Source organism: Nuphar pumila, chromosome 16, assembly GCF_984573655.1.
Source record: "Nuphar pumila chromosome 16, dmNupPumi1.hap1.1, whole genome shotgun sequence".
Taxonomy (NCBI): domain Eukaryota; kingdom Viridiplantae; phylum Streptophyta; class Magnoliopsida; order Nymphaeales; family Nymphaeaceae; genus Nuphar; species Nuphar pumila.
In genome coordinates, this window is record NC_143264.1 from 9,181,628 (window position 1) to 9,194,678 (window position 13,051).

The following is a 13,051-nucleotide window of genomic DNA, read 5'->3' on the forward strand; positions in this document are numbered from 1 at the left end:
CCCCGATACAGGTGCCACTCACTATATGGTAGTTGAAGGACAAGACATGAACAACAAAAATGAGTACAAAGGATGCAAAACTATCATGGTTGGTAATTGTTCAAATCTCCCTATCACCCATACAAGTAATATGCTCTTATCTGGTTTTGGAAAAGTTACTTTGAAAGAGGTTTTAGAAGTTCTAGCTATAAAGAAAAAATTGTTATCTATTGCAAAGTTCACAAGAGATAATCATGGCTATTTTGAGTTTCACCCTCATGAGTTCTATACATGTTAAGGATATATAGAACAAAGCGGTGCTACAAAGAGGTCCGAGTAAAAATGGGTTGTATTTAAGGTTCATTAATCAAAGGAGGAAGCTGATGGAGATGAATCTTGCATTATACAAACAGGAGTCGACCAGTGGAGAGAAGTGGCATTGCAAACTTGGTCACCCAAGTCACAATGTTTTTGATTTTTTGAAAAAGACTAAGTTAAAGTTGTTTGGAGGCAATTTTATTTGATTTTTGCTTATGTTGTGTTTTAAGTAAGATGCACCAATTACCTTTTAATGTTGCAAATTTAGTTAATAATTTTTCTCTTGAGATTGTGCATGCTGATTTGTGAGGGCCAATCCCAATGATTTCTAGAGAAGGATATAAGTATTATTTGCTACTTATTGATGAATATTCTAGATTTTCTTGATTGTTTCTTTTAGTCAAAAAATCTGACACTTTTTAATGCTTTAAGACTTTGAAAAATATTGTGGAAAAGCAACTTGAAAGAGGCATAAAAATCTTTCATAGTGATAATGTTGGAGAATTTCTAAGCAATGAATTTTCTAAATTTCTTGATGAGTGTAGCATAACAAAAGTGGTTGTATTTCCCTCACGCACCACAACAAAATGGTGTTGTTGAGCATAAGCACAGACATGTGAAAACTGGCTCGAGCTTGTTGTTTTATGCTTCTTCAAAAAATAAGTTGTGCTTTGATGCTTTCAAGATTGTTGTGCATACTATAAATTGTTTGCTTATAGCTAGATTAAATTATAAAACTCATTTTAAATTGTTGCTTGGCAAAGAGCTAGACTAGTATCATAGCAGAGTATTTGGATGTGCATGCTATCCTCTTTGGTTACCATATCAGAATTATAAATTTGATCCTAAAGCCAAAATGTGTCTTCATTGGTTATGGGGCCTGTCATAGGAGCAATATATATGTTTTAACCCAATAACCAACAAGTCTTGTTTCACTATCTGTTATTTGATAAAGATACATATCTATATAGAGGGTTTAAGAAACCGACTACAGATGTTGAAGTGTCCAATTGGCTAAGGTAGCATAGTGTGTCAAATCAGCCTAGATTGTCCAATGTTCCTCGTAGACCAAATTGCTCTATGTCCATCAATGTTACAATTTTGGGAAAGGAGACACCTCATGATCAAGGAAGGGCCTATAATCTTGTTGAGTTGCCTAATTTGTTAGGTTTGGGTAATGAGAGTATTAATCCTGTTATGGTTGAAACTCAAGAATCTCAAACTGAGGTGACACCTAATGATGATGTTCAACCAATGTTTAAAGAAGAAACCTCTCTTGGTATTGATTTGATTGTAGATATGTTTGGTCAATTTCCTGTGAGAACCCATCACATGGTGACAAGGCCTGTAGAAGGTACCTTAAAACCAAGACTTTTTTAGTGCTATTAAACATCCTTACTTTCTTGACTTAATTAGTGAGGTTTTTCAAGAAGAAGAGCCCAACTCATTTGAGCAAGCCAAAGGAGACAGATAGGTGGGTCAAAGCCAAGTAGAAAGAGATAGATGCATTGCATAGAAATCAAGGTTGTTAAATGCGATGAGGCGAAGCGAGGCGTTGAGCCTGCGCTTCGCCTCTGAGGCGTACGCCTCAGGTACTGAGGCGTACGGCTCTCACAACATGAGACTCTCAAGTATCCGTGGTATTATCTAAAATATCGTAAAAATATGTGGCATCACACTCAACGCCTCACACTAGTCAAATATTTCATCATTATTATGGTGAACATGGCTGCTTCTAACCCAGAAATCCCAGATTTGGGTTAGAAACTTTTTATATTTACTTTAAGCGCATCACAGCAACGCCTCAGTACCTTGAGCGTGCGCCTCGCTTCCGAGGCATACGCTTCAGGTACTGAGGCGTACGCCTCTCACAACACTGATAGAAATTGTACCTGGGAATTAGTTCCTACTCAGGAAGGTCAGAATGTCATGGGCTGGTGGCCAAAGGTATAACCAATAGAAAGGTGTGGGCTATTCTAAAACCTTCAGTTCAGTGGTTAAATCAATAATATATAGATTAATATTGTCTATTGTTGTTAGCTTATAGTGGAGTATTAATCATAGGATGTTAAGAATGCCTTTATTTACTGTTATTTAAAGGAGGAAGTATGTATGATACAACTATAAAGGATTTGAAAGGGCTAGGTTCCCTGGTTATGTTTGCAAATTGAAACAAGTTCATTTGGGATTGAAACAAGCTCCAAGAGTTTGGTATGACAGGCCATAAATCTCATTCTAATCCCGTTCCTGTGAAACCATATCAGCCTCCATGAGATCAAAACCCAACACCTCCACTCGTAGTCCCCTTTTCCCGCACTTCGCTGCCAATGGGAAAGAAACAGAAAGGAACACATCTCGCGGACTGCGTGTTCGGTTCATGGTTTCAGAAAAAAATTTGCAACTCCTTAAACCATGTGCACTCAACAAAGATGTGCTCTGTCGATTTCGCAGCACTTAGGCACAATTGACACCGACTAGCCAGTCGAATCCCCATTCTATTCACCATAAGTTTGGAGATAATCCTGTAGATCACATTGCACAGACTTATAAAGGAAAAATCCTTTGTCTTACAAGCAGCGATATTTTTTGGAATCAAAGACATCAGTTGCATTGACCCTGTGAAATAGACAAACTATATCAAAAGAATTCTCAACGGCCCTACAGACATCCTTTTTAACCACTGACCAAAAGGTTTGGAAAAAATTTACAAGAAATCCATCCTATATTGGTGCTCCATAACTATTCATTTCAGACATTGCATTTTGAATTCTTGACAGGAAACTGCAACATCTAATAATATTCTCATCAGCAGCAGGACAAGGATAAAAAATGCCTAATCATCCTCACTGACCTGAGTTCTTAGTAAAAAGCTTTAAGAAAAATGTTTTGCTTTATTGACAATGTCTACCTGATTGGTTACTGTTATACCATCTTTTGTCTCAATGGATCCCATGTGGTATTCTGTTTCACCTTAGTGACAAAAAATTGTGTATTGCTATTGCCCTTCTGAGGCTGCCGCATTCGAGATTTTTGGTGCCAGTAAACATCGTTGCAACTTATTAGTGGAAACACTGGTTCAGATCCAAATCTCTGATCCAAAGACATCAAGATATAGATGGTTTAATTAAAGAAGGTCAAGATTAAATCCATTTAGCTATTGTAATTAAATGTGTGGTGTTTATTCTTTAGCACAACTATTCTTCTAATTAAATGCATTTAGCTATTGTACTCTGATCACCATCATCATCAAAGCTCTGCAAATTCTCCAAATTTTCCTCAATCCATCTTTTACTTAACTCTGTATTGCCAACTTCTTTATGTATTCGCGAGTTTCAATCTATGTTTAACATAATCCAACTTATAAATGACAATAAACAAAGGAACACCTCTAACTAGAACCTTCCAAGCTTGTTCCATTACATGGTGTCACGTAGGTAAAGTCGCCCACATCTTGAAAATTTTGAAAGATGAGAAACCCCTCTAGGGGAAGAGAAATCCTAAATCAAGCTTCATTTGGAGTACAAGTACTTTATCCTTGCATAAAATACAACTGGTGTGAACCATAAATTGGATGAAAAAGAGACCCGAATTAATGATGGAGGCTTTGAGGAGGGAACAACAATAAGAAAAGTGGTAGAAACCAACCATTCATCAAAAACAATAAAATGATAGTCCTGTCACTACAACAAAGTTAAGCAACACCTACAGTTGCAACCAGAGCACCACTAATTGTGCCAATATGTTATAGATCGAGTTAGTTGGATACTGAAATCGTTAGAGCCTTAGAGAGTCGGGGTGGAGATTAGGACCCGATCTCATAAAGCCTAAGTTGGTAAATTGTGTAGGTCAATGACTAAGGTAGCAGAATCCAAGATGGGTATGTTGGATCATCCAAGTTGAGTTAGGTAATTTGATGCACAAGCTGAAGTTAATACATAGATGTAGATCATATATGTAAGGTTGGTTTCACGAAATTACAAAAAAAATTGAGGCATTTGTACCTCATGTCGCCAAGACACAAATGTTTTCCCCTTTTTATCTCACCCACATTTTTTTAAGAGATGGTAAGCAATGTATGTGTTACTCACTCTCTGCATTCCAATCAGGAAGGCCAACAAGGGACCCACACAAGTGGCTAGGTGGGTCAAGTTAATCAAGGCATTCAAGTTAAAAGAGGCCAAGAATTCGATACCCAGGTTTAGCGTCCTTTGCTGCAAGGCTAAAGCAATGAACAACTATTCCTCATGGACAAGGGTGGGGGGGAGTACGCGTAGTTTTACAACCAGGTCCACACAAGTGGCTAGGTGGCTCGTTGCTGGAAATCCAAACCATAGCAGTGGTTTCTCTACGTTAAATAAAAAATAAAAAAGAAATTCCAATCAAACAGGCCCTAAGATTTTACCAAATGTAGTTTGTATAGAAACCAAAATAAGGTTGCATTTGTAATCTTAACATTTTGTGGTCGTTCAGTTCTGCACCCAAGAGCCAATAGCCAGCCTAGAGGAAGCAAAACCTGGTCTAAAGCCCACACTAACTAGACCAAGATCAGACCCTTTGCAGGCTTCACACACTTGTATTGGACCATTAATGTTAAAAGTAATGAGCCTTTTCCCAGTCAAGCTATCATATTCAACAAGACAGAAGTTTTCAGAAGCAAAACCAATTCAAATATATTCATTAAACAAATCTTTATGTCAAGACTTGATATTATTCACAATGAAATACAATAATTTTTACTGCAAACCTCCCACAAGCAAAACCGAAATATTGAAATATTCAGCAAATAAATCTTCATAGTAGGCTTAATTTTAACAATCTTTAAAATGGAATACAATAATTTTTATAACTAAAAGTTATAAAAGTTCATTCCCACTTGGGTTTGATTTGATTGGTATCCCTAAGTGTATAAGTAAGCACCACACTTCCATCCATCCTCCTGAATACATACCTTTCTTCCAAAATATAGCAGCCAAATTTCATCCACCTATTGTTTTTACACTCAAATACTTTCTCCACACTCACGTCCAATTCCTCTTCTTTTCCTATTCCATGATCATTCCTTATTTTCTCAAGGATCACTAGACTCAATCCCACACCAATCAGCCCTCTCACCTCATTATTCCCGCTCAAAACCAGCATCCCATCCTTCACATTTGATTCTTTAACAATATATTTGCCACCACCCACAAATGCCTCTTCCCTTCTCACACTGGTTTTCACCAATACTGCTGATGCTCCATCGTAGTTCTCGGCATTGAAAATCTCTACCCATTGTTGTTCAAGGCTCACCCTGTAAAACAAACTTTCCTTCACCTGACTCTCCAGGTTCTCCAAATTGCCACTAGTCTCTTTAATGAACATGAAGGGGCAGTACCACTCTCCCACTGTGACAATGCTTGAGCTCTTCTGCCACATTGGAAAATCAAACTCGGGGGATCTTGATCTTACATGAACATTGAGACCCTCTGCCTTGGCTAGTTTCATCTTTCCTGGCAAGTCAGAGGTGTGAACTTCCCACCCTTTTTTGCGCAGAAACTCCGGAGGAAAACCATCTGAAGCTGCAGATTCAGCTTTAAAACCTCGGCCGCGACGGTCTATGATCTTCATTTGCTGGTAAATGTCGTTGGGATTGAAAGGCATGGGCTTCACATCTTTTATGCATTTGCAGAAGCAACATGCAGTCATGTCTTCTTCTCTTGAACAAGTATGAACCAACCTGAAATTCTCAAAATGTTCAACATAAGAGCAACTAAGGCCTTTTGACCGTTTGGTTTAAGACCATCTTATATATTTGCAGAGTTTGAAGGTAAGTACATAAAACAATTACAGTGCAAAACTAAAAAGATAAAGGAAGGGGAAGTGGTGGTGCCTTTCTGCCTGGAGGGAGGATTAGGTGCAGTGTAATTGCACACTTTCAGCGTGCTGCTGCACTTGATCACCCTCCCTCATAGCTTGGGCCTCACAGCTGACAGGCTGGCAATCAGGTGCAGCAGCACGCTAAAACTGTGCAATCACATTGCACCTCTTCTACCTTACTGTAAATCCCAAGAAGGGGTATGATGATAGGGATGACTATGGGGAATATTGCTTCTACATGTCATTTCCCTTGGAACGGGGAGGGGATTGGTATTTGAGTTCCACAGAAGAGGACAACATGTTGCTTCTGCAGTGCGTGTTTGATGCACCGGACAAACCAGGTGGCATTTATTCAGAACTGACCAGTACGCACCCATCATGGGTAGCGACTGGTCAGTCCCACCAAAATGGCGCACCCACTGCGGCTGTCCCCAGGGCGGGGGAATGTGTCCTGCGCATCAAACACAGAACAGGATCCCAACATTTGAAATAGGTTGGGTTCCATCATACATTCAATCCTAGCCATCCAATCAACAGCTAGATGTTTCTGCTGGATGGTTAGGATTGAATGTATGATGGAAGCCATTCTATTTCAAATGATGCTATCCGTATCCATCAGCGACCCGCAATAATTTGTTGTTCGGAACATATGATTATGAAAACAATAAACAATAAACAAAAAAAACCAAACAAAACCAAAGGCAATAGGTTAGATGGTTGTACCCTTTGTGCTTTCCTTGTGCCTTAACAACATAATAGAGATTTGAAGACAAGGGCTGCCCCAGGACAGGTATGAAGAAAGTCTTATCTGTGGAAGTTTCAGTTGTAGCCCCGTCGGAAGTTGGGGTTGTGGTTGTGTACTGAACCTTGAGCAGCTTGTCCTGAGGGAAGGGCAGTGTCCTACACTTTGTGTCCTTGCACAAACCCCAACAACAACTGCTTGTGTTCTTCTCCTCTTCTTCTTCATCCTGGATGAGAAGATACCCAGAGTGAGGCCCCTCTGGTGGGGGTGTACCCAAAGCTGAAGGGTCTTGCTTATAGAGCGAAATATGCCTGGTTACATACATCTTCTTCTTCTCAAAAGTGGCCTTGAAAGGAAGCCAATAAAGATAGGAATTTCTTGTACTGAAAGCATTTCCAGAATATATATATCATCTTACAAAGAAGTTTCTACTAAGCTGTGGGAGATGGAAAGATAATATTATGTTTCCACCAAACAGTTGTATTGAAGAGAAGACAAAAATTTAGAAAAGTTTCAACAAACAGCTGTGTGGAAGAGGATAAATTCAAAAAAATTGAACTCCCTTTCGTCAATGAGACAAGGGTGGACCTCCGGTTGGGTACCAGATAGGGATGTAATCGCATTGGATTTGGATAGGATGTAGCCAATACCATATCCGACTAATCGAATGTTGGCTAAACAGATTCGAATTCTAATTCAGATTCAGATGGTGAAAAGCTCATACCAGATTCGCTTTTTTACCTAGGATTTCCATCAAAGTCAAATATTTGTGGGATTCGGTAAGAAAAAGTGAACCATATCCGCATCTGATTATAATTGGATATGATTTTGGCTTACCAAATACAACTAAACTGAATCCAATTCAGTCGGATATCGAATGAAATCCGATTCATTGATATCCCTAGTACCAGAGTAGAAGTGAACCATGGTTGGGCTACACATCAGTTTGACGCCTGAAAAGTCCGAATTTAGATGGGTCAGGTGCACTCCAAACCTCGACCCATAAGACCAGTGCTCAACTTAAAACTCGACAAGTGTGGGGTCAGGCTTTCAGGGGAGTGGGGACTGGGCCTCGGGTCAGGCTCCAATATTCACCCCTACAATTGAAGTGGTCCTGCATGGACGTTGACATTTTCAAATAATCCAATATTTTTCGTATCCTATGTGGTACGGACCTTTCTTCTTCATTCTTTTCACAAGGAGCAGTCTTGAAAGAGGAGAATTGTGATTAGGATTCTCTTGCGAAGAAATTTTATTTAGTTAAATTTCCACCAAATTGCTGTGTGAACACTTATGGGGCCCCCATAATATTGGACTTTTATTCAAATAGGTGAGGTCGACCCCCCGATCTCAGATTCCATAACCCATTTAGTTCACAATATGTGACCAAGGGGGTTGAGCAGTGGTTCTCACAAATGACAGGATTGTAAATTGGTCTTAGATTTGGATTGGCTGGTATTCCACCAATCTTTTTTTTCGAAGGATCCACCATGGTTCCATACTTTTATTAAATGAAAGAGAAATTGCCTATGACATAAACACGACTGATGAAATATATGGTAGGGGAGTCAGTATTTTCTTCTTTGTCACTTCAAATAAATGAATTGTTAATCAACATGATTCATTTGATCCGGGGTCATCAAATGTGCTCTTAGTTGTCCAGTTATTATGTTATATATATATATATATATATATATATATATATATATATATATATATATATATATATATGGACTGTCCAACCAAAGGAATGTCTAAAATCTACAACCAACTATGATCATATGGCTACCCAGATGACCCCCCTTATCCAATACTTGAGTATCTCATCGATCGGACCTCATATATTTGTACTTTATAATTTGCTTAGTTAGAAATATGCTTCACAAGAATACTTTATGACATATACAATGCTTTCAAAAGTTTAAAATACAAAGTATTGTGGGCAGTTGATTTTTAGTGCTTTAAGAAATGCATTTAAACAACAAAAATTCATAATCCAAAACATGTCACTCAATAAATGAATGATAAAAATCCAATATGTAAAGTCCAGTCAGTGAAGGCTCGATCGGTTTTTTTACTGCCTTTAGAATACATATGAGCATGATTGAATCACATATAGAGTTTTTTAACCACCTTAGAACACATATGAGCATGGTAGAATCACATATACATTTTTTTGACTGCCTTAAAGCATATATGAGCATGGTAAAATCACATATACATTTTTTTGACCGCTTTAGAGCATATATGAGCATGATAAAATCACATATACAGTTTTTTGACTGCCTTAGAACACATATGAGCATAATAGAATCACATATACAGTTTTTTGCCTGCCTTAGAACACATATGAGCATGATAGAATCACATATATAGTTTTTTTACTACCTTAGAGATCATATGAGCATGATAGAATCACATATACAGTTTTTTTGACTGCCTTACAACACATATGAGCATGATATAATCACATATATAATTTTTTGCCTGCCTTAGAACACATATAAGCATGATAGAATCACATATAAAGTTTTTTTACTGCCTTAGAACACATATGAGCATGGTAGAATCACATATAGAGTTTTGTTGACTGCCTTAGAACACATATGAGCATGATATAATCACATATATAGTTTTTTGTTTGCCTTAGAACACATATGAGCATGATAGAATCACATATAAAGTTTTTTGACTGTCTTAGAGCACATATGAGCATGATAGAATCACATATACAGTTTTTTTTACTGTCTTAGAGCACATATGAGCATGATTGAATCATATATAAGTTTTTTTTACTGCCTTAAGAACACATATGAGCATGATAGAATCACATATACAGTTTTTTTACTGCCTTAGAACATATATGAGTATGATTGAATCACATATAAAGTTTTTTTACTGCCTTAGAACACATATAAGCATGGCAGAATCACGTATACATTTTTTTGTCTGCCTTAGAGCACATATGAGCAAGATTGAATTACATATAAGTTTTTTTTACTGCCTTAAGAACACATATGAGCATGATAGAATCACATATATAGTTTTTTTACTGCCTTAGAAAACATATGAGCATGATAGAATCACATATATAGTTTTTTTACTGCCTTAGAATACATATGAGGATGATAGCATCACATATAGAGTATAATTTATTTCAATATATTTTATTTATCAATACTGATCTTTTTTTTCTTGTGTAGGTTGCTGGCGATAATCAGCATAGTGGAGCTGAAGGGACAGATCAAGACAATGAACAAGAGGATGTACAAAATCTTGGCGATGATTACATTCATGTGTTGAATTTGTTCTACCTTCTTTTTATTTAAAAAATGTAAATGTTGAATTGTAAATAATTAGAACTTGCGAATTTTATAGTGGATCGATTAATTGTTTTAGTTTCCTTTTATATGTATTTTGATGTGTATTTTGTTTTTTATTCACAGGAAATATAAATTATACAGGAAACATAAATTGTATCACGAGAAATTTTTTCTCGATATTTAATTTTCAAATATTTTTTTAAAAAAGTTTTCCTTGTTTATGACAGATATATTCGTCGCTAATTACTATTAGTGTTGAATGTAGCGACGGATTAACGACGACTATAAATTCGTCGTAAAACCAAAGTCGTCGTATAGTAATGACGACCTTGCGATGGATGTTGGCATTCATTATTCCATTGCAACTTAGCGACGGAACTGGTGACAGATACATTCCGTTGCTACTTAGCAACGGAATTGGTGAAAAATATATTCCGTCGTGAATTAGCATCGAAAAATTCATGATGGAAGTGATCTGTCTCGAATCTGACGCTAATCCATCGCTAAGCTGTTTAGCGACGGATTTAGGTCGTCGCTAATCCACAAGTTTCTTGTAGTGTCACCCAGTCACACGCATAAAGTAGACATGCAGTTTTATGTGGTTTGATCAATGTTATCTACGTCTACAACAAGGGAACATCTCTCTCTCTCTTTTTCTCTCTTGGATTCACCCAAGGGAGAGGTCCAACTTTATTTATAACAAACATCTCAAGGGGGACATCCCATACAGTTCCCTACTCTAGGTAGGAGCCCTACTTCATATGGGTTACATTTGTATTTATTTGCATTAGTTTTTTTCTTCTTTCTGGATCTTTCTATAATAGTCTTTCTTGCTCCAGTACATCTCTTGTTGATGTGGATTACATAATCCTGTTGTATTAGAGAGTCCAGATGTGTGGGGCAATCATGCATATATGTGTTCTAAGGCTGTCACAAAAATTTGATAGTGATTCAATCTTGTATATATGTGTTCTAAAGCTATCACAAAAATTTGATAGTGATTCAATCTTGTATATATGTGTTCTAAGGTTGTAAAATTTTTTTATAGTGATTCAATCGTGCATATATGTGTTCTAAGGTAGTAAAAAAAAAAAAATTAGTGAGTCAATCATGCAAATATGTCTTCTAATGCTTCTCAAAAATTTTATTTTGATACAATCTTGGATATATGTTGTGTAAGGTTGTCAAAAAAATTTCATAGTGATTCAATCATGCATATATGTGTTCTGAGGCTGCAAATTTTTTTTTATAGTGATTCAATCATGAGTATTTGTGTTGTAAGGCTGTGATTCTATCATGCTCATATGTGCTCTAAGGCAGTAAAAAAACTTTATATATGATTCTATCATGCTCATATGTGCTCTAAGGCAGTAAAAAAACTGTATATGTGATTCTACCATGCTTATATGTGCTCTAAGGCGGTCAAAAAGTTGTATATGTGATTCTACCATGCTCATATATGTTCTAAGGCAGGCAAAAAACTGTATATGTGATTTTATCGTGCTCATATGTGCTCTAAAGCAGTCAAAAAACTGTATATGTGATTCTACCGTGCTCATATATGCTCTAAGGCAGTAAAAAACTGTATATGTGATTCTACCATGCTCATATGTGTTCTAAGGCAGTAAAAAAACTGTATATGTGATTCTATCATACTCACATGTGTTCAAAAGCAGTAAAAAAACTGTATATGTGATTCTATCGTGCTCATATGTGTTCTAAGGCAGTAAAAAAACTGTATATGTGATTCTATCGTGCTCATATGTGTTCAAAGGCAGTAAAAATATTATACTAAAATATTATATAAAAGGTCAGTATTGATAAACAAAATATACTGAAATAAATTATATCCAATGCACCTAAGTTAAGGCAATCAAAGTTATATGAAATCTAACGACATGAAATATATCACATGAAACTTTCATACCTGCGAGGCACCTGCAATCGAAGTTCCCCTGTTCTACAAAAAATGGTTGAACTCATCTCGGAGAACGTCGACAATTGTTTCATGGAAGTAGTCACATATTGTATCCTTAACGATCTGGTGTACATCATCACCGAAAAAAATAGGATACTTGGAGCTGATGTTGACGGAAGAAGTCTGTGAGCCGTGAGTGGAGGAAGCAACGACTGGTGAGGTGTTCATATTACTCCCAAACCTGAACACACGACACTTCTTGGGTTCACTTGCTGTAGTCACCCATGCTGCAGGATCAAATGATAGATGCTGAGTAGAGTCATCGCCATATCACTCTACCATTTGTTGCTCATATGCCTCCTACAAAATAATGTTTATGGTATGCATTAATAATTAAGAATTACAATGTTTATGATAACTTGTATATTACAATAATTATTAATACAATAAATACATACCGTTGTCGTTCTCGCCTTCTCTGATACGAACTCTCCCATGGTCTTACATTTATGTGTTTCAACAAACACATCCTTGTATGGCACAATGCCTCCTTTTTCTGTTTCCTGCGAAGTGAAATGATAAAAGATTTAGTTAACAGGTTTGCAACAATACTTATAAAATTGACAATATATATTGATGAGTTACCATTTTCTTCAGGTGGCTCCCAAAAGTCCTAGATCCACCTGTGTGTAGATGGGCTTCAGGCATTTTTGCTCGATTTTGTGCAGCCTTCACTGAGCGGTTTTGAAATGCATCCCCCACCCACTTGTCGCTCATTCCCTCTGAATAATCTCTCTTAATAGTAATAGGGCCATGGCCCTTCCACTGTAGTTGATCATCTATTCTGCCAGATGCTTTTTTTGCTCCAGTCTTCATATTGTGCAACATGTCTGTAAATCGATTGGCAGTCACCTT

General features: G+C 37.0%; 1 protein-coding gene across 1 annotated transcript; it reads right to left on the bottom strand.

Moving 5' to 3' along the window:
- Window positions 1–5,078: 5,078 nt before the first annotated feature.
- On the bottom strand, window positions 5,079–7,269 carry LOC149812874 (uncharacterized). The gene is made up of 2 exons (XM_089991289.1): window positions 6,877–7,269; window positions 5,079–6,013 (listed from the first exon to the last, which is right to left on the bottom strand). The coding sequence occupies exons 1-2, from the start codon at window positions 7,218–7,220 to the stop codon at window positions 5,161–5,163; spliced, it is 1,197 nt and encodes a 398-aa protein (XP_089847415.1). The 5' UTR covers window positions 7,221–7,269; the 3' UTR covers window positions 5,079–5,160.
- Between the last annotated feature and the right edge of the window lie 5,782 nt (window positions 7,270–13,051).